Raw genomic sequence first — 23305 nt, 5'->3', positions numbered from 1 at the left:
CCACGCTCAGAGACCTGGGGCCAGGGGCACAGAAAATGAGTCTTTGCCCCCAATCCCAGCAGCCAGGGCTACAATGAGAGGAGGCAACAGCTCGAAATATCTGCATTTATTACAAACAAGGGTGCAGACCCAAGACTCCAAACACATTAAGAGGTCCCAACCTACGACATGGTAAGACACAGACAGGGGGCGGGGAACACCGAGGTATGTGTCTAGGTCACAGGAGCCCCCTCAGGGTCCCCTCCACCTTTGGTCCAGACGACACCTTGACCCAGGTGTCCCCGCTGCCAGGACACACCTAGGCCCGGGGTCCAGCAGCCGGGTAGCCTGTGAGGCTGGTGATGGAGAAGCAGGAACTCAGAGTCCCTCTCCTCTCGGGGAAGTCTCCCTCTAGGACCCAACGGTTTCAGCCTCACAGCAGCCATTACACACATTTTGAAACAGAAAACAGGTAAAATAGTTAGTGAACAGTAAAATAAAAACACTGCAGGGAGGACACCTGAGTGGACAAGTGGTCAGAGGCTGCCCTGTCCACCTGTGAAAGGGGCCAGGGCCAACCGGGGCAACCAGAACCATGGGTAAGTGTGGGCCTCCAGGTGGTCCCAGGAAGGGTGCGAGAAGGGTCCAGAAAGATAGTTTTCAGGAAGGGTGAGGCTCCGCCTGAGGTGTTCAGATAATCAGGCCACCCACCCTCCATGGGGCAAGGCCCCGGCTGTGGGAGCCACAGGAAAGATCGAGACCCACCTGCAGTCCTCAGCCTCACCCGCTCGCCCGCACTGTGGCTCTAGTGCTTCAAAGACGGCTAGCCATGCCACAGAAACCGGAAGACGGGTGCATCCTGCCCACACAAAAGCTGAGCTGTCCTAGTATGACAAGCATCCCTGCTCCAGCCCCAGGTCTCGCTGGGGTGGCTAGAAAAGAACCGTTCTGTGGGGTTCCAGGAAGCATAATCTCAAGTGAGGAGGGGAGCACAACGTGGTCCCGGCAACTCTGCCATGGGCTGCTTCATGCACCCCTCATCGCCATCACACACACCACGCCTGGGGAGAGAGGCCCGCACCCGCACACCCAGTCACACACGCAGGACAGATCAGCTGGTAGCCAGAGACACCAGGGAGTGCTCAAGAGACTATCTTCGGGGGCTCCATGTAGGCCGGATTATAAGGAGGCTGGCTGGCAGGGTAGGGCAGGGCTGCATCTCCTGAAAACAGAGAGGACACCAGTTAGCTGTGGCCGTGGCTGCAGAGGGTCAGGCATGGTGGAGTCGGCAGGCGTACTCACCTGCCATCGTCTCGTGGTAGGCGGGGGGGCCCGTGGGCTGGGTTGGGTAGGGTGCTGTTGGCAGCCCCGGCTGGGGCACCACGGAGTGGTAGCCCTGGTACGTTGGTCCAGGGTAGCTGGGCGGTTGCAAGTAAGGGGTGTGGGTCACCGTGGTGGCCATGGTGGTGGTCACAACCGCTGCAAAGAGAGCCCCGGTCAGGAGCGCCAGGCTGGCCCCGCCCTCCAGCTCAGGCCAGCCAGGGCCCTGGCGAGCCCACCACACCGCCCGGGTCTGTGCTGCCCCCGAGGGGTCACCGTGGGGCAGGGGGGGATGCTCACGTTGCGGGCGCCGGCACATCTTGTACAAACAGCAGCAGGAGCAGGTGCAGCAGATGATAACGGTGACCACGCCAATCACAAAGAGGGTCACCCCGATGGCGAGCACTGTGCCGAACCTGGCAGAAAGCCAGTCAGTGCTCCAGTGGCCGAGACCCCACACCTCCACTGCCGGCGCCATGGGTTCGATCCCCAGTCGGGGAACAAAGATCCCCCATGCCGCACACGGCCAAAAAAAAGAACCTAAATAAAGCCAGTCAAGATCCAGGGCCTCCCGCCCCCACCCAGGACCGGCAGTCCACACCACACCCACTCCCAGATGGCACCTCTCTAGCTGGAGGAGGATGGGCAACACAGATAAAGGCGCTTCGGGGGTGTGGAGCTGGACCCTGTTCCACCCTCAAGTGTCTCCTCAAGTATGGGGTTGACCTTGGCTGCCCCCGGGATGCCCCTTAGGAGCTTGGGAGACAGCTCTTCAGGTGTCCTCCCCCATACTCATGTCTCGTCCGCCTCCACTGAGCCAGCAGCGCACGCACACCCAGTACCCACCACCAGCCAGGCCTAGGGTGGCTTGAATCCAAATCTCAGACGTGGGTGAGAAAGACCAACTCAGGGCCTCTGGGAGCCCACAGACCATTACAGGAGGCAAGGGTTGAAGGGAAAATGACTCAGGAAGCACAGGTAATGAATCACCGGGAGAAGTTTCCAGGAGCGGGGAGACCAGTGTGGCCAGGATGGCAGGGAGTGGTATGGCTGCAGGCCCCTGGAGTGACGGTGAGCCTGCGGGGTGCCAAGCACCATGCCAGATGTCCTCATACACCCTCACTCCAACCCGAGGGGCAGGCAGGCGGGTCAACCAAGAGCCAGGCGAGAGGAGGCCTCCCTGCCTACGCGGGCCCTTCAGCAAGGCCCAGGCCTGAGTGGAGACTCCGCCACCTGAGAAGGCTGGCCCTGGGCGGGAAATCCACCAAAGCCGACTCTCAAGGGCAGCCGCAGCCCCCTGCTGTCCTCCCGTTCCCAGAGGCCAAGCAGTATTCCTTCCAGTAAAAGGGAACTGCACCAACCAGCTGTTCCATTAAAACATGGAAGGGGCTTGGTGAGCTGTGAGCTGTAGGCTCCCCTGAGGCCTGGAGGAAGGTCGAGGGGACGATGTCCCCGCTTCCCCGCCCTGAGTGGAGGGTCTTCCATCTCATAGGCCAGCTGACGTCACAGCTCTGGGATGGACTAAGGACAGACCCTCCCGCCCCAGACTCAAAATACCCAATTGCATTCATAAAACAGGAGCCACTGGCCACTGTGCGGCCCAGACCAAGGCCCCAAGTCAGAACAGTGGGAGTCAGCCGGTGCCGCCTGCCTAAGCAGAGGAGCCTGTAACTGCCGTTCACCCGAAAGCTCCTCCCAGGCCCTCTGCTGACCAAGGATGCAGACACAGACCCGTGTGTGTGCACACATGTACACACACACAGGCACACACACGCACGCGCACACACACACACACACGCACACACAAGCGCGCGCGATGAATGACACATGACTGCAGGGCCCCCACCAATCTCTAATCTCTCTCTCCCACTCCCTTCCTCTCTTCCGTCTCTATCTAACACACAGCACAGTACCAGCACCCAGGCTCACCCCATGTTAGCCTCTGCCTTCACTCAAGGGCCTCTCGCGCCTGGGGGCTTCCCCATTCCATCCCCAGGCCACTCAGTTTCAATCTCCTCCCCTTTCCAGGAAAAGTAAAGCGAATCTCCTGGGCCCTCCCTAGCCCTGACGTCAGAAGCAGGAAGGACAGAGCCTCTTAAAGACACACTGCGGTGGATGCCCCAGCTGCGCTCCAGACTGGGGCCAGGATGGGGGAGGGAAAAGCTCCCGGAGTTGCCTCCCCTCCCCACTGTCCATGGGGTCCCCAACCACCCTCCTGCTCTGCCTGGCTGAGCCCGCCAGCCCCGTTCCAGCCGTCCACTCAGTGGGCACTTCAGCCATCTGAGCCCACCCGCAGACCCAGGGCCCGCCGGCCACTCCCCTCAGCTCCTCTTCTCCCACCAGTGCATGCTGCCGGTCTCAAATCTGAAACCACCCAAGTCCCCGTGGCCAGCCTGGCACGTCTGATCTTGTTGCTCCTGCTCAAGAGACTAGCATGGCTCCTGGAGCTCCTGGGATCATGCAGGAATTTGCTTTATAATTTCTTTGTAAACTCTGTGTAATGTGTGTGTATCTGTACTTCTCTCTTTGTGAGGATATATAATGGACTTCCCTGGTGAATCAGATGGTAAAGAATCTGCCCGCAATGCAGGAGACCCGGGTTCAATCCCCGCGTCAGGAAGATCCCCTGGAGGACGGTATGGCAACCCACTCCAGTTTTCTTGCCTGGAGAATCCCATGGACAGAGGAGCCTGGTAGGCTACAGTCCATGGGGTCACAAAGTGTCAGATACGACTGAGTGACTAACACTAATAACTAATAGTGTGATAAGAGAGGGAAAAAAATCCAGCATTTGTCTCATCAGAGAGTAACACAACAAAGCAAATGTCCATCTTCAATTAAAAGTCTAAATAAAGGGCTTTCCTGGTGGCTCAGTGGTAAAGACTCTGCCTGCTGATGCAGGAGACACAGGTTGGACCCCTGATCCAGGAAGACCCCACACGCCACGGAGCAACTAGGCCCGGGCACCACAACTACTGAGCCTGTGCTCCAAGGCCCGGGAGGCACTACTGAAGCCCATGTGCCCCGGGGCCCGCGCTCCACAACAGAAGTCACGGCAGTGAGGATCCCATGCCCGCAGCTAGAGGGCAGCCCGTTTCCCACCACTAGAGAAAAGCGCGAGCATCGGCGAAGACCAGGCACAGCCATAAATAAATAAAATTTATTTTTTTTAAGTCTAAATAAAATAAAACTCCCTGTGTGGCTGGGGGGACTCCCACCCTCCCTCCTGTATGATCCAGCCACATCACCCTCCTTTCAGCTTTTTCTGTTTGGCTGTGCCATGTAGCATGTGGGATCTTAGTTCCTCGACGAGGGATTGAACCTGCACCCCCTGCAGTGGACGCACAGTCTTTACCACAAGGCCACCGGGAAGCCCTCCTGTTAGCTTCTGGAAGCACTGTGTGCTCCGTCTTCCCTCAGGGCCTTCATACAGGCAGTTCTTCCTACAAAACCACCCCACTGGCTCTTTTCCTCCCATCCCTATACAATTCATTCTTGGTCACTTTTCAGTTCTCAGATCAAAACTTCACTGCCTGTAGGACACCGCCCCTGATCATGCAGAAAAGGTCAGACTCCTTGATACATGCTCTTACAGAATCAATTGCCTGGCTACTTCAGTTTATCAACACACACTCCTTTGGACTGCGTGAGCACTGGATTACCGTGCATCTTGCCTCCAGCCTATGGATTCACAGAGGCACAGACTGCAGCCAGCCCTGAGCCATCACTGTCTCCAATGCCTGGCCAAGACAGCGGGTGCTCAGGAAGTATCTGACCAGTGAATCAAGTCACTCAGGGATCCCAGGTGGGACAGCAAGGCCTGATGCCCCGAGGAACAGCAATATATGAGGGGTGACTACACAGTGGGGCAGGGATCCATGGCCCCAACAAAGCCACCATACGAACAGAATCACACCTCTGAAGGCTGAGGCTAACTACCCCCCAGAGGTCAAGGAGCCCAAAGGTCAAGTTCAGAAGGCGAGAGTCGGCCTAGGAAGGAAGGGACAGAAGGCCAGGGGAGCAAGAGCCCAGGCAAGGAGCTTGCAGCAGGGCTGAATGGGAAGGTCTCTAGGAGCCCAAAGACCCCCACTGTCCCAGCAGTGAAAGGGCCATCTCGAGCTGGACACCAGCATTCCCACCAGCACACTGGCCAGGCAGCACGTGGCCGTGACCCAGTGGGTATAAGAACTGAGGGAAAGGTGCTGTGAGGGCCCAGAACTAACACAGGCTGGCCATGCCCATGCCTCAGCTACCAGACCTCCCTGCCTTCCTAGTGTATTCTCATGGCAGAGCCGGCATGGAGGGTCAGCAGTGACCAGCCTGGGGCCCGCAGCCAGAGCTTCCACCACTCAGGTGCTTCAAAACACACCATTCCTGCTGGATGATCCTGTGAATGAAAGGAGCTGAGAAGGGACAATGACATTAGGACCCAAAAGGACCATGATGGGGAACCAAGAAAGCTCAGGGGTCGGGGGGGGGACTACATGGACCAGCCACTGAGCATCAGCAGGGCAGGACAGGAGTCACCTACTAAAGCGGCAGGAAGACCCACCGATAGCATGTCCACTCTGTGGGGAGCACAGAGAGAGCCTAGGTTCTGAAGGCAGATGGAGTCTCACCTGCACTGCTGTGCTCCGACCTGCTGCCTTGTTCTTGGGGAACCCAGGGAGTTGCCCAGAGGAAAAGCCGGGGTGGGGGCGGACCAAGAATGAAGAAGGAGGGGCAGAGGTGGGGAGAGGGTGGAGTTGGCCCAGAACCCCTCAGCACATCGGGTCCTTCCGCTGCGGAGCATTCTCAGAAGCTTCCAAACAGGGCTGGAGCACCCCAAGGAACCACCGTGCCAGTGGACAATCAACGGTGCCCCCGGCCGAGGAGGCAGCACACAAATGCTCACCCGAGAGGGTGGCCCCTGATGGGTGGTCAAGGGGGCACCCAAAGGAGACACGGCCCCTCCCAGTACCTGCTCCTGGAGCCTCAACCCTGTAAGGCAGGCGCTGGATGCCATGCTGGGGCTCCGCTCAGAAGCAGAGGAGAGGTGGGGCAGGATGGGGAGAAGGCCCAGAGAGGGGAAAAGGATCCTCCCAGCGGACAGGCAAGATGGCCCAGTGGGAAGGCTGCAGGCTCAGGCACCTCGAGAAAGGCAGGGAGGGTGCCCTCGAGCTTCCCCCAGGAACCCACGTCTCCTCTGCTCCCGGGGGATCTTGTTCTGTGATGTGGAATCCACGTTTCTCACACAGCGCCCAATGCTCATTCACCAACCAGGCCACCTTACTCTTTCCTGCCCTTCTCTGAACCCTCTCTCTCAGCGCCTCCTACAGCCATTCTTCAAATGTCACTGACCCTCAACACACTCGATCCCACCCAAACCCAAGCCCTTCATGTGAACCCCATTCGTTCTCTGACCTGGATCCTCGAGCAGGGCAGAGAGCAGGGCACCCCACCCTGGCCCCTCCCTCAGCCACTTCCCACTAGCCCAGCCTCCCTCTGGCCAGACCAGGAAACCACGCTGCCTCCCACACAGCCTGCCCCACCCGCCCCACCCGTTCCTGTCATCCTCCAGGAAGTGGTGGTCTTCATTGGGAAACGCCATTCAGACCCCAGCGCTGCCCCGAGCCCTCTCTGGTGTTCCCCAGGAAGAGGCCCACACTGGCTGGATGTCAGACCGTGAGATGACATTGCACTATCCGTTATCGCAGAACCTTTACCACACCTGTGTCCCCCATGACTACGCCCCCTCACCACCAACCCTGCCACCGTTATGCCAACCCCTCCCTGCCACTGTCCCCCTTCGCCACTTCACGGCCTACAATCATACATCTGCCTGTCACCCTTCTACACGCCACCACAGCACCCATTACCATCAACCTCTCCACCATCAACACGAACACGCAGGCCTGCCCCAGTACCAGACGGCCACCATCATCATCATCACTCTATCCCCACCATCACTGTGCCATCACCGCACACTCAGCCTTGTAGCCAACACCTCTTCCCTGTGCCACCACCTGATCACTATCACCTTTTGCCACTATCACCCCCATCACAGTCACCCCCTTCCCATCACCTACACCTACAGCCCACACCATCACCAAAGTCAATGTGAACCTCCACCCTCAGCGTTTCAGTTGTCAGCCAGTCACCCCAATCCCCAGCACAATGATGAAGAAAACTTCCCAACATAAGAATCAAAGCTCTTGGAGCTCAGACATGCGACAGCTTCTCCAGGGCCATACCCCAAGGACTCTGTGCCGCCGCAGTCCCCGAAGCCCTCTTGAGCCCCCCGTCACCTCTGCTGGGACAATGTACCGAGCCTGCAGGTTACGTACTTGGACATGGGGTCGTCGTCGAAGATGGAGGTGGACGCTTCAGTGTGGACACTGCAAAGAGGAAATCTCACAATTAACCACCTGCACCCCACCCAGCACACCAGGAACAAACACAACCTTAGCACATGCACAGAACATGCATAAAAGCCAACCCCATAATGGGCCAGAAAGGTGGGGCCCTGGTGGCCTCCAGAGGACAGATATCACACACACCAGGATTTCAGGCTACAAAGCCACACATCCTTCTAAAGCACACACGGGACATTCTCTCGGAGAGACCACCCAGGTGGCTCAGACAGTAAAGAATCCACCCTGCAATCCAGGAGACCTGGGTTCAATCCCTGGGTTGGGAAGATATCCCCTGGAGAAGGAAATGGCAACCCACTCCAGTACTCTTGCCTGGAGAATGCCCATGGACAGAGGAGCCTGCTGGGCTACAGTCCATGGGGTCACAAAGACTCGGACACAACTGAGTAACTAAACACTAACACATATGGGGCCACAAAACCAGTCTCAAGAGATCTGAGAAGACAGCTATCATACAAATTATTTCCTCCAACTACGATGGGAGGAAGTTATAAATCAGTAACAAAAGACCCACATCATAAAGTTCAAAACAAAATGCTAAGAACAAAAACTCTCATACCTTGAGAAACCAACATATTACAACAGAAGAGCTGTAGCTTAAATAAGAAATCATAGAGGATATTGAGAAATCTGTAAAACCAGATGAAAATAAAAACACCACTGGTCAAAACAGGTGAAACATAGCTAAAGAATTCTTAGAAGGAAATGTATAGCTTTGATAGTGATATGGTAGGAAACTAAAGAAGATAGGAAAAATGTAATAGAACAAACTCCCCAAATAAGGAAGGAATTAACAAAGATAAGTGCAAAAATCAAAGAGAATAGTAGCCACAGAAAATAACAGAGAAGATGAACAGAACCAAAGTTGGTGGGCCTCTGGCCAGACTAATGAAGAAAAGGAGAAAAGATGCAAGACAAAAATACAGAATGAAAAGAGGTAAATAACTATAGGTACAACAGAGCTTTTTAAAAAAGTAGTTACTGGAAGTTCCCTGGAGGTCCAGTGGTTAGGACTTGGCATTTCCACTGCTGTGGCCCGAGGTTCAATCCTTAGGAGAGGAACTAAGATCCTGCAAGCTGTGTGACGCAGCATCCCATCCCCCCCCCCCTCAAATAATAGTAACTTTGAACTAAATAAACCATCTGCAAAAAAAGCATTTGGGAAACAGGTGAAAGCAACTGAAGACTAGTATTAAAAGCTATTAAATAAACTGCGGTAATTGTGCCAAGTGTATTCCAGATATACGATCATATTTCTTTTTAAAGGACTCACTTGGGACTTCCCTGGTGGTTCAGTGGTTAAGAATCTGCCTGGCAATGCACAGGACATGGGTTCTATTCCTGGGCGGGGAACTAGGATCCCATATGCCGTGGTGGGCAACTAAGCCTGAGTACACACAGCAGCTACAGAGCCCACACACCACAACAAAAGATCATCCATGATGGAACTAAACTCAATGCTGTCAAATAAATAATTATTTTAAAAATAATAATAATAAAGGACTCACTTGTACGATGAAAAAACTAACATTTAAGGAGACATTTTCACGTCTGGGATTGGTTTTAAAAGACCCAGGAAACAAAGTAGTGAGAGGTAGGTGGAACATTAGCAGCAGAGTATTGCTAACCAGGGGGGCAAGCAAGGAGTATATGGGGTTATTATTCTCTCTGCTTTTGTATGTATTTGAAAATTCTCAAAAAAAAAAGAAACAAACAGAAAAATTCAAGAGAATTAGGAATAACTATATCCTAAATCTGAAGGACAAGTAAAGCTAAGGAAAAAATATTTTCAAAAAAAACCAGTGTGCAGGCTTTAGCCAGCAATAACAGAGTAAAGCATACCAAGTTGGGATAAGGGGGGCAGGGGCGGAGCAGGAAGAGACTTCCATGGAGGTGGGCCTGGCATCGAAAGCCCCCTTTCTCCTAGGGGCACCAGCCTATTTCAGAAGGGCAATTCCCTAGGCAAGAAGACTGGTGTGGGTTGCCGTTTCCTACTCCTGGGGATCTTCCTGGGCTTGCACTCTCATCTCCTGCAGGGGCAGGTAGATTCTCCTTTTTCTTTTTTGTTTTTAAAACCAAACTATTTTATTGAGGTCTAACATACTTACAGTTTAAATTCATTTAATTATTAATTCAAATTTTATTTAAAATGCCTTTAAGATCGTTTTATATTTTAGATCATAAATCAAGATTTTTCTCTGTTTCATATAAACTCTGTATCTAGCCCAAAGTTTCACATGTTTACTCATTCTAGTCTGCCTTTTTTTTTTTTTTTTTTAGTTTGTTTAATTGGAGGCTAATCACTTTATAATATTGTGGTGGTTTTTGCCATACATTGACATGAATCAGTGGCAGGAAGATCCTTAACCACTGAGGTCCTGAACAGCAAGGAGAAACTCAGCAAGGAGCTCAGCTTCTACTCGTCTCAGTTTCCGCAATCAGGCCAAGATGACCTTAGAGTGCTCGTGTCCCTGGCAAAAGCAGTTATCAGTCCTTCCTGGAGGAAGTCCTGAGCTCCAAATGGCTATAATTCATTCTGCAAATACAATGTTTGGCACACAACTGATGATGATTTCCAGGAACACGAGAACATTAGAAAATAGGAAACAACTGACAGTAGAAACATCCACAGGGGCTCCAAACACTGACATTCTCAGACTGTGACCTTTGTTCAAGGAGATCAAAGGAAAGAAGCAGCAGCAGTTTAGGAGAACTGCGAACAAAAATGAAACAAAAATTCTAGAACTAAAAAATCATGCAAAAATCAGTAACTTATTAGACAGCTCAAAATATAATCAATCAACTAGAAGACAAACCCAAACAAATATATATACACTAAAGCCTAGAGACACAAAACGATGGTAAATGTACATACAGAAGACAGTAAGTGAAATATGGAAGACAGTTGTAGAAAAGGTCTTCAGTTCAGTTGCTCAGCTGTGTCCAACTCTTTGCGACCCCATGAATTGCAGCACGCCAGGCCTCCCTGTCCATCACCAACTCCCGGAGTTCACCCAAACTCATGTCCATTGAGTCAGTGATGCCATCCAGCCATCTCATCCTCTGTCGTCCCTTTCTCCTCCTGCTCCCAATCCCACCCAGCATCAGAGTCTTTTCCAATGAGTCAACTCTTCACATGAGGTGGCCAAAGTACTGGAGTTTCAGCTTTAGCATCATTCCTTCCAAAGAACACCCACGACTGATCTTCAGAATGGACTGGTTGGATCTCCTTGCAGTCCAAGGGACTCTCAAAGAAAAGGTCTTACATATGTGTAATTAAAGTCCCAGAGGAAGAAATGTGAGAATGGAGTAGAAGCAATCTTTAAAAAGAGGTATGCATGCTATTAAAATTATTTTTCTCCTAGCAAAAATGATAAAACAAAAAAAAAGATAATGGCTGCAAATTTTCCGAAACTGGCAGAGCCAGATTTCAGAAATATCTTAAGCCCCAAGCAGCAAAAATTCAAAGAAAAACTCACCTAGGTACAACTCACCTAGGTAAAAACCAAACATGAGAGAAAACACTTAAAAATTAGAAAAAAGACATGCCACTGGCAAAGGAGCAATAATAAAACCATTATCTGATTTCTCAACAGAAACAACAGACGTTAGGAAACCATGGAACGAAAGCTTCAAAATGCTGAACTCTGCTGAAAGTTTATACCTTCCAACCTATTAATCCATACCAGGAAAAATATCCTTTAAGAAGGAATGTAAAACAAAGACATTTTCAAACAAACAGAAGCCAAGAAAATTTGACACCAGTCTACCTGTATGAAAGGTAGAAGGAACATGTCTCAGATGAAGCTTAAACGTGAAGGAAGAGAAAATAAAGATACTGATAAAGGCAAAAAAGACAATTAAAATACTGTCTTTGGGAAATGCAAATCAAAACCACAATGACATATCGCCTCATACCAATCCAGACAGCTATCATCAAAAAGAACACAAATAAAAAATGCGGGCAAGGATACGGAGAAAAGGGAACTCTTTGGCCCTATTGCTGGGAATTGGTATAGCCACTGTGGTAAACAGTATGGAGATTTCTCACAAAATTAAAAATAGGTAATTCCCTGGCAGTCTAGAGGCTACGACTCTGGGCTCTCACTGCCAAGGGCTGGGGTTCTACCCCCAGTTGGGGAACTAAGATCTTGCATGGTACTTGGCATAGCCAAAATAAGCGAACAAAAACCCTGAAAAGAGAACTAACATATGACCCAGCAATTTCACTCCTGGGTATACATTAAAAAAAAAAAAAAACACTAATTTAAAAAGATACACGCACCCCAATGTTCATAGCAGCATTATTTACAATTGCTAAGGTATAGAAGCGACCAGTGTCCATCCACAGACGAATGGATGAAGATGTGGTGTGTGTACACATGTGTGTGTGCACACATACATGTACACAATGGAATGCTGCTGCTGCCAAGTCGCTTCAGTCGTGTCCGACTCTGTGCAACCCCATAGACAGCAGCCCACCAGGCTCCCCTGTCCCTGGGATTCTCCAGGCAAGAACACTGGAGTGGGTTGCCATTTCCTTCTCTAATGCATGAAAGTGAAAAGTGAAAGTGAGGTCGCTCAGTCATGTCCAACTTTTCGCAACCCAATGGACTGCAGCCTACAAGACTCCTCCGTCCATGGGATTTTCTAGGCAAGAGTACTGGAGTGGGGTGCCATCTCAGCCATAAAAGAATGAAATTTTGCCATTTACGGTACCATGGATGGACTTGGACAGCATTATGGTAAATGAAATAAGTCAAAGAAAGTCAAATACTGTAAGATATCACTTATATGCGGAATCTAAAAATACAACAAACGAGATAATACAGCAAAAGAGAAGCAGACTCACATATACAAAGAACAAAGCAGTAGTTACCAGTGGGGAGATGGGAGAGGGGCACCACAGGGGTGGAAGCGTGGGAGTACAAACTATTGGATGTAAGGTAGGCTCAAGGTTGTATTGTACAACATGGGGAATATAGCCAATATTTTGTAATAACTATAATGGAAAGTAACCTTTAAAATTGTATAAACTTTTTTCAGATAACCATGAAAAAAATTCTGTATTTCTCTAAAGAAGACATACAGATAGCCAAAAAGCACATGAAAAGATGTTCAACATCATAGAGAAATGCAAATCAAAACTACAACAAGGGATCGCCTCACACCAGTCAGAATGGACATCATCGAAAGGTCTAGCGATTTCCCTGGTGGTCCAGGAGTTGACTGCAGGCTTCCACGGGAGAGGGCATGGGTTCTATCCCTGGGTAGGGCAGTTCCATGTGCTGTGTAGTATGGCCAAAAACAAGATGGAATTAATAATTTGGGGGACTTTCTTGATGGTCTAGGGGTGAGAGCCCTGCATTTCCACCGCAAGGGCACAGGTTCAATCTCTGGTCAGGAAAGTAAGATCTCACATGCCCCATGGCCAAAAACATAGTCTACCAACAATAAATGTTGGAGAGGGTGTGGCGAAAAGGAAGCCCTCCTACACTGTCGATGGGAATGTAAATTGGGACAATCACTATGGAGAACAGTATGGAGGTTCCTTAAGAAAACTAAAAATAGAGCTACTATATGATCCAGCATTCCCACTCCTGGGCACATATCTGGAAAAAAACCATAATTCAAAAAAATACATGGACCCCGATGCTCACTGCAGGACTATTTATAATATCAAGGCATGGAAACAACCTGAATGAACCTTATATACAAAACAAACACACTCACAGATTTCAAAAACAAACTTATGGTTACCAAAGGGGAAATCAGGGTGGGAAGAACAAATTGGGAACTTGAAATTAACATACACATCACTACATATAAAATAGACAACCAACAAGGACCTACTGTTCAGCACACGCAACTCTACTCAATATTCTGTAATACCCTACATGGGTAAAGAATCTGGAAAAGAATGTATAACTGAATCACTTTGCTGAATATCTGCAACTAACACAACATTAGTAAATCAACTATAATCTAAATAAAATTTAAAAAAGAAAGAAAGGGAAGAAAATACTGTCTTTGGGATTTATAGTATTACAAGAGATAAAGGGAGTATCAGACATAATAAAATGAGCAATTAAAAAAAATGAGCAATTCATTTTATTATGGAAACAATCCTAGATATGTATGCAGCTAATAACAAAGTATTAGACCTCATGAAGCAAATACTGATAGAACTAAAAGAATAAACATATCTGTAGTCTCTTGGTAATCAACAAAACAAGAATAACAAAAACGAATAAGGATAAAAATGATCTAAACACTGTTATCAACAATTTGACCTAACTGACACTTAAAAAGAGTACACTTAACAACCGCAGAATATATCGGAAACACTCACCAAGGTACAGGATATGCTAAGCCATAAAATGAGTCTCAATAAATTTCAAAAGGCTGAAATCTTTTTTAAAAAGTTTTCATTTATACGGCCATGTCAGGTCCTAGTTGTAGCACACTTAGTTGCTACAGGCTTAGTTGCCCCGCAACGTGGAAGATCTTAGTTCCCCAACCAGGGATCAAGGCCGCACCCCCTGTATTGGAAGGCAGATTCTTAACCACTGGACCACCAGGAAGTCCCAAAAAACCGAAATCTTAAAAGAAAACAACACAATCAGATATTACTACCCAGCCAGCAAAACTACAGAAACTGAACCTTTCTAGGAATCAGCAATAATCTGTATCTTACTGCCTGGTGCCCTGGTGGCTCAGTGGTAAAGAATCTGCCCGCCAATGCAGGTTCAATCCCTGGTTGGGAAGATCTCCTGGAGAAGGAAATGGAAACCTATTCCAGTATTCTTGCCTGGAGAATCCTACGGACAGAGGAGCCTGATGGGCTACTGTCCATGGGGTCGCAAAGAGACAGACATGACTTAGCAACTAAACAGTATCTTAACTAAAGTGTTAAATATGAGAAGTATACATTTATTAAAACTTGATTCAAATGAAGCATTTATGTACTTATACATCAATTTTTAAAGAAACATTTACAATACCCAGTTTGGAAAGGGTGTGGAGCAAATCTGACTGCTCTCATCTGGCTGGTAGGAGTGTAAGTGGTAACAAGTGCTGGACGTATCTGTCAAAACTGAACACATGCCTCCAGTGCTTCAGGATTTCTACTCCCAGATATTTTCCCACAAGAAAGATATTCCTTTTAAAAGGCACCCAGAGCTTTATAAAAGAGGGTTCTTAGCATCACTATCAAAATAGCAGAAACCAGGAATTCCCAGGGTTAGGACTCCATGCTTTCACTGCCAAGGACTTGGGTTCAATCCCTGGTTGGGAACTATGATTCCACAAGCCACACTGAGCTGCCAAACAGAAAAAGAAAAAATGAATAAACGAAAGAAAACCTAAATACATGGACAGATATGCTATGCTGATGGACTGGAAAACTCAATCAAGTAAAAAGTCAATTCTACAAAAACAGTATAAATCAGTGCAATCTAAGCTGGTTTTCTTGAGAAGCTGATTCTAAAATTTACATGGAAATACAAAAGACTAAAAATAACTAAGACAATATTGAAGACTATCAAAGCATAATATAAAGACACAGTAATTATACGTCTGCTTTAGCCCAAGGATAATCAACATAATGTAATAGAGAGCCTAGAGACATCTACACATGTGGATACTCAATCTGTAGCAAACCTGTCATTGTAGAGTGAGAGAACTATCATTTTCTGAGACACTACAGTATATGTTGCTTGGACAGTCAGAGAAAGTATCTTTATAAAATTCACCTAAAAATTCTTCTTCACTGAAAATTTCACAGTAATAACTTTGTGTTTATAATATACACAGGCTAGAAGAAAAACAAAGCAAAATGTGAATGGTAACAACAGTCCTAAGTCATATAATAAACCCTTGGTCAATTTTAAGCTCCAACCACTTTACATAGTGATTGTATCATTTTCTAAAAACGTATTGGTATGTCTCTAGTCAATGATGTATTAACAAATGAAATGATCTGTACTGACTTATACAACTACTACTATGCGTACTTAAAGCATACAGGGGCTTCTGCGGTGGCTCAGTGGCAAAGAATTTACCTGCCAAATCAAAGCAGACACAGTTTTGATCCCTGGTCTAGGAAGATCCCACATGCCAAGGAGCAACTAAGCTGGTGTGCCCCAATTACTCAGGCTGTGCTCTAGAGCCCAGGAGCCACAATTACAAAGCCCACGTGCAGCAACTACTGCAGCCCACATGCCTAGAGCCTGTGCTCTGCGATGAGAAGCCACCACAACGAGAAGCCCTTGCAATGCAACTGGAGAATAGCCCCCACTCGCCACTGCAACTAGAGGAGGGGTCCACACAGCAAGGAAGACCCAGCACAGCCAAGAAAAAAATGAACAAATAAAAATCAGTTACAAAGTAACAGAAATGCATATACATGTGCACCAAAAGATATGTACAAAGATGCTCAGAGCTGCACTATTTGCAATACCCCTCCCCAAAAAAGAAACAATCCAGATGTCCACCAACATTACAAGGGATCAACTGTGGTATAAAAACCTAACATACACCAATGGAAATGGACACCACAGGACGGATGAAACTCACATGGTGAAAGAAACCAGATAAGAAATAGATGTATGATGTCACGTACATATGACGTCTGTGTGTGTTGAGTAACAGAGCAGCTCAATGTTACGGTTGGGGATAACAGAGGGCATACTGATTGGGAAGTAACCTGAGGGGGTTTCCAAGATTCCATGATGTGTCAGTTCTTGCCCCAGACAGGTGGTGGTTTCGTGGAGCTGAATGTGTTTAAATTTCAATAATTCACTGAGCTGTATGCTTTATATTTGTGTACTTTTATGAATGCATGATATATACTGCCTCCAACCCCAATAAAAACTATACTATAGGGACTTCCCTGGTGGTCCTGCAGCTAAGACTCCACGCTCCTAACGCAGGAAGCCTGGGTTTGATCCCTGGTCAGGGAACCAGATCCCACATGCCACAACTAAGAGTTTGCATGCCGCATAAAAAGATCCCTCATGGTGCAACTAAGACTCAGCCAACCAAGACCTGATGCAGACAAATAAATAAAATAAAAATAAACACTAAAAAAAAAACCAAAAAAAACCTAACTAAGCTGTAGAACTTAGAGATGCATATTTGGGTATTATAACTCTAAAGAAAAGCAAAGCTATATAACAGCTAGAATCAACACTTTCTTAGAGGGATGAGAGACAGTGATTGAGAGTGAGCTCAAGGAGACTTCTGCTGTCTGGACCTGAATAGTGGTTATGTAGATATTTGCTTTATGATAAATCACTGAGCTGTACATTTATTTTAATGTACTTTTTCTGCATGTGAATTTTATGTTACAACAGAATAAAAAAACAACTTCAAGGAATCAGCTTAATAGCAGATTAAACATATATGAAGAATTAAATTAACTAAAAGGCTAAAAGATATAGTCTGGAATGCAATACAGAGACAAAACTATGGAAGAGACAGACAAGCTGTGAAGATGCAGCATGTCTAAATGGAGTTCCAGAAGGAAAGAAGGAAGGCTAATATTGAAGAGTAGCAGAGAATTTTCTAGAACTAATGAAAGACACTAAACCACAGATTTAAGAAGCTCACCAAATCCACAACAGCATAAATAAAAAGAAATCTAGGGACTTCCCTAGCAGTCCAGTGGTTAAGACTTTGCCTTCCAATGCAGAGGGAGCAGGTTAGATCCCTGGTTGGGAAGGCAAGATCTCACAAAAAACCAAAGCATAAAATAAAAGCAATAATACTGTAACAAATTCAATAAAGATTTTTAAAAAATGGTCTCCATCAAAAAAAAACTCATAAAAATAAATCTATACTTCAATATATCATGGTGTAACTGAAGAACACCAAAAACCAGAACAAAAATAATCTTATAAATCTGTCAAAGGGGAAGAAAAAAGATTTTTTTTTAAATGCTGGACAACTGACTATTGAACTGGTATCTCTACAGAGATAATAGAAGCCAGAGAAAAAAAACATCAACTTAAATCCAGCTCAGAGAAAATATTTCTTAAGAATGAGATGAATGTAATTTACCATATTAACAGAATAAAAATAGAAAAATCAACTAATTATCTCTAAAGATGCAGGAAAATACTTAACAAAATTCAAACTTACTTCAGGATTAAAACTCCAAGGAAACTAGGAACAGAAAGGAATTTCCTCCACCTGATAAAGAGCAGGTATGGAAAGACCACAGCTTACATACCTAATAGTGAATGCTTTCTCCCTGAAGCTGAGAACAAGACAAGGATGTCTCTTAATACTTTTTGTTCTTGTTCTCACTTTTTTCATCATTGTACTGGAGATTCTGACCCGTGTGATAAGGCAAGAAAAAAACAATGAAAGCATACAAATTGAAAAAGAAGTAAACAGTAGAAGAAAAAATGGAATTAAAAAAAAGGCAATACAGTAAGTGAGAAAGAAAGAAATTTAGAAGAGAGGAGACAAATATAAAGCACAAAATAAGACAGCAAATATTGAATACAATCCCAGAAATCCAATAATTACCATAAACTTCAATGGAATAAATCTTCCTGTTTTTTAAAGCTATCAGAATAGATTTTGCAGTCCTCTTCCCTGGTGGTGCAGTGGATAAGAATTTACCTGCCAATGCAGGGGACACAGGTTCAATCTCTGGTCTGGGAATATCCCCCATGCCTCAGAGCAGCTAAGCCCATGTACCACAACTCTTGGGTCTTGGCTCTAGAGCCCAGGAATCCCAACTACTGAAGCCCCCATGCCCTAGGGCCCATGCTCTGCAACAAGAGAAGCCACCAGACTGGGAAGCCCTCACATTGCACCTAGAGAGTAGCCCCCACTAACCACAGTGAAAAAAAAGTCCCGTGCACTGCAATGAAAACCCAGCACAGCCAAAAATAAATAAATGAAAATTTAGAATAAAAAGTAAGGGGGTTCATTTTGCCCACAGACTATAAACTTTGCAACACACACAAATGAAAGAACACAACAGACTGACCGGCTGCCTATGGAATACGAAGGGGATGCAATGGTCATGGATGATTAACTAAGATGTGTAAGACGATGGGGGTTTGGACTTGCCCAAACCAACAATGATCACTTGCCATGAGCTGAGGAGTGTGACCACCTCAACTCTCTGGGGCCAAACACAAGAAACACGAAGAATGACAAAGGAAGACACAGATGGGAGCCCCTTGGTTCCTGCCTACAAAACAGTTTAAACCCCAGAGACAATGTAAATCCATGGGCCATGGCAAGAAAACACAGGTATGGCCCACAGTGGGATACACAGAGTCCTGCACAAATCACATACAACCCCCACCAGGTGCATGCACGCTGCGGGATACACTCGCACAAGGGGCCCACCCTGAGGACATGCTGGTACACACCCAGGGGTAAGCCACAGGGCTGGCTGAGGCCACCAACCCCTGAGAAACCTGCTCAGCACTCGAGGCTGGGGGAGGCGCAAGGGATCACAGGAACAGAAGGTCCAGGGCAGTCCAGTGAGTGCTCCAGCATCATCTCAAGAGGACTGACAGGCTGGCTGGACAGGCGCAGGCCGCCCACCTGTGACCTCAGGTGCACTCACCTGGCCTCCGGGGCTTGGCAATCTTTGTCTGTCCACACAACCTGCTTCGACACGTCCGAGCAACAGTACTGGTTGTAACAGTGGCCGCAGCAGAAATCAGGACAGACCAAATCAGCGTCGACTTTGAGCCCAGGGGAAGTCCTACACCGCTGACTCTGGGCTGGAACACATAAAAACACTGTTCACTGGTGGCCACGGGGCCAGCCTTCAGCCCTGTCCCAACCCACACCGCCCCTTCCCCAGCAAGGCCAGCAGGCCAGAGCCAGCCGGGCCATCTCCGCAGCATCCTCTGGCCACTGCCCCAACCAGCCTCACCCTCTCCCATAGGCCACAGCAGAGGCACCCACCTGGGCCCCCTCCCTCTCCCATCAGTCCACTTGCCCTCCAGATGGGATGGTGAACTTTCTACATGTGGGTCTGACTCGGCCACTCCTCAGCCTCAAGCCAGGGGATCAAGCCCAGGCTCCACAAAGCAGCATCCAGACTACAAAGGACCTTAAAAGTCACCCCATCCTCCACCTTCAAATCAACTTACCCATCGAAGTCTTCCTCTAGGCCCCCTTCTATGGGAGCCACCCAAGCCCAGCAGTCACACCCCAAAAAAGCAGTCCCCCCTACAGCTAGGGACTAGACTGACACATTCTTTCTTCTTCTTTTGGGCCATGCCACATGGCATGTGGGATCTTACTTCCCCGACCAGGGTTCGAACCCACGCCCCTGCACTGGAAGCACAGAGTGGACTGAGCTGTTCTTAATCCTCACGTTCTGTCCCCACCTCTCAGCCATGGCAGCCTCGGCCCCGGCTGAAAACTCCGACTCCAGGGGCCAGCGCTTACAGACCATAGCCTTACAGCAGGCTGTCTCCTGACCAGTTCACCATCGGCTACAGTCACTCCCACCACAGAAGTGTCCGGGTGGTGTCCCAGCACTGCTGCTGGGCCTGCAGCAGGCGGCTAGGAAATGTCCACGCCCTCAGTAGCCAAGCACCATGTGGAGCCCCAAAACCATTACACGGCTCTTAGCCAGAGCTGGGATCTAAGTACACCTGGCTGACAGGTGTGGAAATAGACCACAGTTTGCCGACTTCCAGGAAGCTGCTACAGCCAAATGTTCCCAGCATCCTTGGGCTACATCAGCACAGATCTGGTGTCCACCAGCAGGAGAGAACAGTCCTGAATGCCACCCTGACAGACCCTAAATGGAACACCCAGTCCAGCAAGGCCCAGACAGCTGTGGTAGACTGGGGATGATCCTGATGATAAACCCTGAGGTAGAAAGTCCTGGCACAGCACCAGGACTCTAAGAACCCTGTCTGACCTCACCCCCAGAGCAGCGGGCAGCATCTGGAGACCCAGCCTGGTCAGTGTATTTGCCACTCCCAAACATTCCTCTTTGGGCTAAGGATGGATTTTCAGCAGTTTATTTTTGAGAAATTGCAGACAAAGGAGAAGCTCTGAAAATGAGTAGGAGTTACCCTTTTGTAACAGACATTTGCAAGTATAAAGGAAACCTCCATTTGTGGGCTCAGTGGTAAAGAATCCACCTGCAATTGCAGGGAAGATCCTCTGGAGAAGGGAATGGCAACCCACTCCAGTATTCTGGCCTGGGAAATCCCATGGACAGAGGAACCTGGCAGGCTGCAGTTCATGGGGATCACAAAAGAAACGAAGGAACTTCACTGCCGTACTAGGAAGAGGGTAAGGACCATATCTCCAGAAACCTATCAAGGCTGCAGGCACAGATTTCAATCTGTGTAACAATTTTACCCCTTCTTTACTGGGTTTTTCCTCATGACTCCCAATATCGTGACTCTTTCGCCTTTAGTTCAAGACAGCATTCAAAGTGAGGCACCATTTAGGCAAGTTACTGGTTCCTTGGGTCTCCCATGCATACCGGAAGTGTAGTGGTAGTGTTAGTCATGTCCGACTCTTTGTGACCCCATGGACTGTAGCCAGCCAGGCTCCTTCCTCCGTCCACTGGATTCTCCAGGCAAGAATACAGAGTGGATTACCATTCCCTTTTCCAGAGGATCTTCCAGACCCAGGGATCGAACCTGGGTCTCCTGGATTGCAGGCAGATTCTTTACCGTTTGAGCTACAGGGAAGACCTAGTCCACCATTTGAGCAAGTTACTCAGTTTCCTTGGATCGCTCATGCATTCCAGAGATATAACTGGAATGTCTTTAAACATTTGTTTTTCTCTCCTGTTCATTTGTCTTACGTCAGTGTAATTAGTAAACCAGCCAAAGAACCTACAGGACAAGAGGAAATCTTTCCATCCCAACAGTGTCAAGCACCCTGGGGCCACTGGTGGAGCAAGGTCCAAAGACAGAGGCATTGACTGACCTCCTTGAGAAGGGTCAACTAGGTGGTAGGCTCTCGGCAAAGCTGCAGGGCAGAGGGTGGGCCCACCAACAGGTGCAACCCAGCCAGCCATCCACCTGGCCACAGATAAGGCCAGCACAGCCCATCCTACTGGGTAGCTCAGGTAACCTACCTCCTTTTACAGACTTATCAGCCTCAGCCCAGCCCAAGCTTCTAAGACACAGACAGGTTGAGTGTTTGAGCCAAAAGTCCACGACACAAATGTTCTTCTGAACCCCAGACACTCTGAACCAGAGTCTCCAGTCCTCACTGGAACTTCCCACCCCAAGCCCTCCAGATTCCTCTCAGTCCCAAGGAAACAAAGTCCTTCCCTTGGAGAAAAACACCCACCCCAGAAGGATCTTCAGCTTCCTAGGGAGACGGGTGGGGCAAGGGGAGGGCACTCTTCTACTTCCCTACCTTTAAAAGTTCCCCATCCGGGCCTCCACCATCTGGGATTCATCAGTCTACAATCAACCTACAACAGTTAAGTGTCTCATCCAACCTTGGGGACCAGCCTGAGTGGTCTCCAGGACGGCCAGGGCAATGGAGGCAGAAGGGGGAGGCTCCCAGCCAATAAACTGAGGCCAGGGAAGGCCTCAGATGCAGGGGCCAGGCCTCCCTGCGGCCACCACCCCTCCCTAAGGCCAGGCAGGAAATCCCACCCCAGCCTCTGAGAAGGCAAGCCCTTGGGACCCTTGAGGACAGACCTCCCCCGCAGCCACCACCACCATGCCAGGGCAGAACAATGACGGCAGATGCCCGGGGTCTGGGCAGTGTCAGTGCAGATGGGAGGGAGGCTGGGGTGGAGGACAGACCAGTCGTGGGGTCCGCACACTGCCTCGGGGTTATGAGGCTCCGTTGGGGTCCCTCGGGGGACGGCGCCGCCTGGGCTTGCAACCAGGGACGGCGCGGACATGGCCGCCTCCCTTGCCTGCCCGGGACGAACTCCCCACCACCCGCCAAGACTCACCTCCCTCAGGCGCCGGGAGCAACAGCAGCAAGAGCAGCAGGATGCGGGGCGCGGCCATGGCTGGGAGCGCAGGGGGACGGACGGACGGACCGACAGACGGCCCCGCTGTGGCCGCAAACCTCAGCGACCCGCGCGGCCGCTGGCTTCCACGCCCCGCCCCGGCCGTTCCGGGAACCCCGCCCGGGGGCGAGAGGAGGGACGGGAGGAGGGGAAGCGGACGCCCCTCCCAGCCTCGGGGCCTGGGACGCGTCCGGGGTCGGCCCCGCAGGAGACAGGCTCCCGGACGCAGGCGACCACCCAAGTTGCCTTCACTCTGGCCCTTGCGCGCCCCCGCCCTCGGGTCCGCAGAGGGGTCTTCGCGGGGATCACTTCCTAACACTTGAGCGCCCGTTGGGCGCTGCGGGCTAAACCCTCCGGTTCCCCACCTGCCAGGGGCATCCTCGGTCCTCAGGTAGCTCTGGGCCAAGACGGCGCCCAGAGCAGACCTCCGCACACAGTAGGCGCCTAAGAGACACAGGTTCCCTTCTGAAAGCCTAGATCCGGGGCTTCCGGGGGACCCCACCTCTGAGGACACTCCATCGCCCTGCTGCCAGGGGTGACACCCCTATCCCGGAGGTCTCCTCACCCTGCCGCCAGGCAGGATCACCGCCTGCCTCAGGGC

General features: G+C 49.3%; 1 protein-coding gene across 2 annotated transcripts; it reads right to left on the bottom strand.

The window, feature by feature from the left end:
* Positions 1 to 91: 91 nt before the first annotated feature.
* On the bottom strand, positions 92 to 23305 carry SHISA5 (shisa family member 5). 2 transcript variants are annotated; one of them, XM_069561788.1, is made up of 6 exons: positions 22645 to 23305; positions 19309 to 19468; positions 7626 to 7676; positions 1600 to 1715; positions 1282 to 1458; positions 92 to 1201 (listed from the first exon to the last, which is right to left on the bottom strand). In XM_069561788.1, the coding sequence occupies exons 1-6, from the start codon at positions 22700 to 22702 to the stop codon at positions 1122 to 1124; spliced, it is 642 nt and encodes a 213-aa protein (XP_069417889.1). In that variant the 5' UTR covers positions 22703 to 23305; the 3' UTR covers positions 92 to 1121. The 2 variants fall into 2 exon arrangements, with proteins under 2 accessions (XP_069417889.1, XP_069417890.1); XM_069561789.1 differs by lacking the exons at positions 7626 to 7676; positions 19309 to 19468; positions 22645 to 23305 and adding an exon at positions 3229 to 3384.

This window comes from Ovis canadensis, chromosome 19 (genome assembly GCF_042477335.2).
Source record: "Ovis canadensis isolate MfBH-ARS-UI-01 breed Bighorn chromosome 19, ARS-UI_OviCan_v2, whole genome shotgun sequence".
Classification (NCBI taxonomy): domain Eukaryota; kingdom Metazoa; phylum Chordata; class Mammalia; order Artiodactyla; family Bovidae; genus Ovis; species Ovis canadensis.
Note: the sequence above shows the minus strand (reverse complement) of the source record. Positions and strands in the feature narration are given on the sequence as shown.

Coding starts and splice junctions, on each gene's coding strand:
- SHISA5 (XM_069561788.1), bottom strand. CDS start 22,702: ATGGCCGCGCCCCGCATCCTGCTGCTCTTGCTGCTGTTGCTCCCGGCG. Junction 19,469..22,644: donor GCTCCCGGCGCCTGAGGGAG/GTGAGTCTTGGC, acceptor TATGTGTTCCAG/CCCAGAGTCAGCGGTGTAGG. Junction 7,677..19,308: donor TGCCAAGCCCCGGAGGCCAG/GTGAGTGCACCT, acceptor TCCTCTTTGCAG/TGTCCACACTGAAGCGTCCA.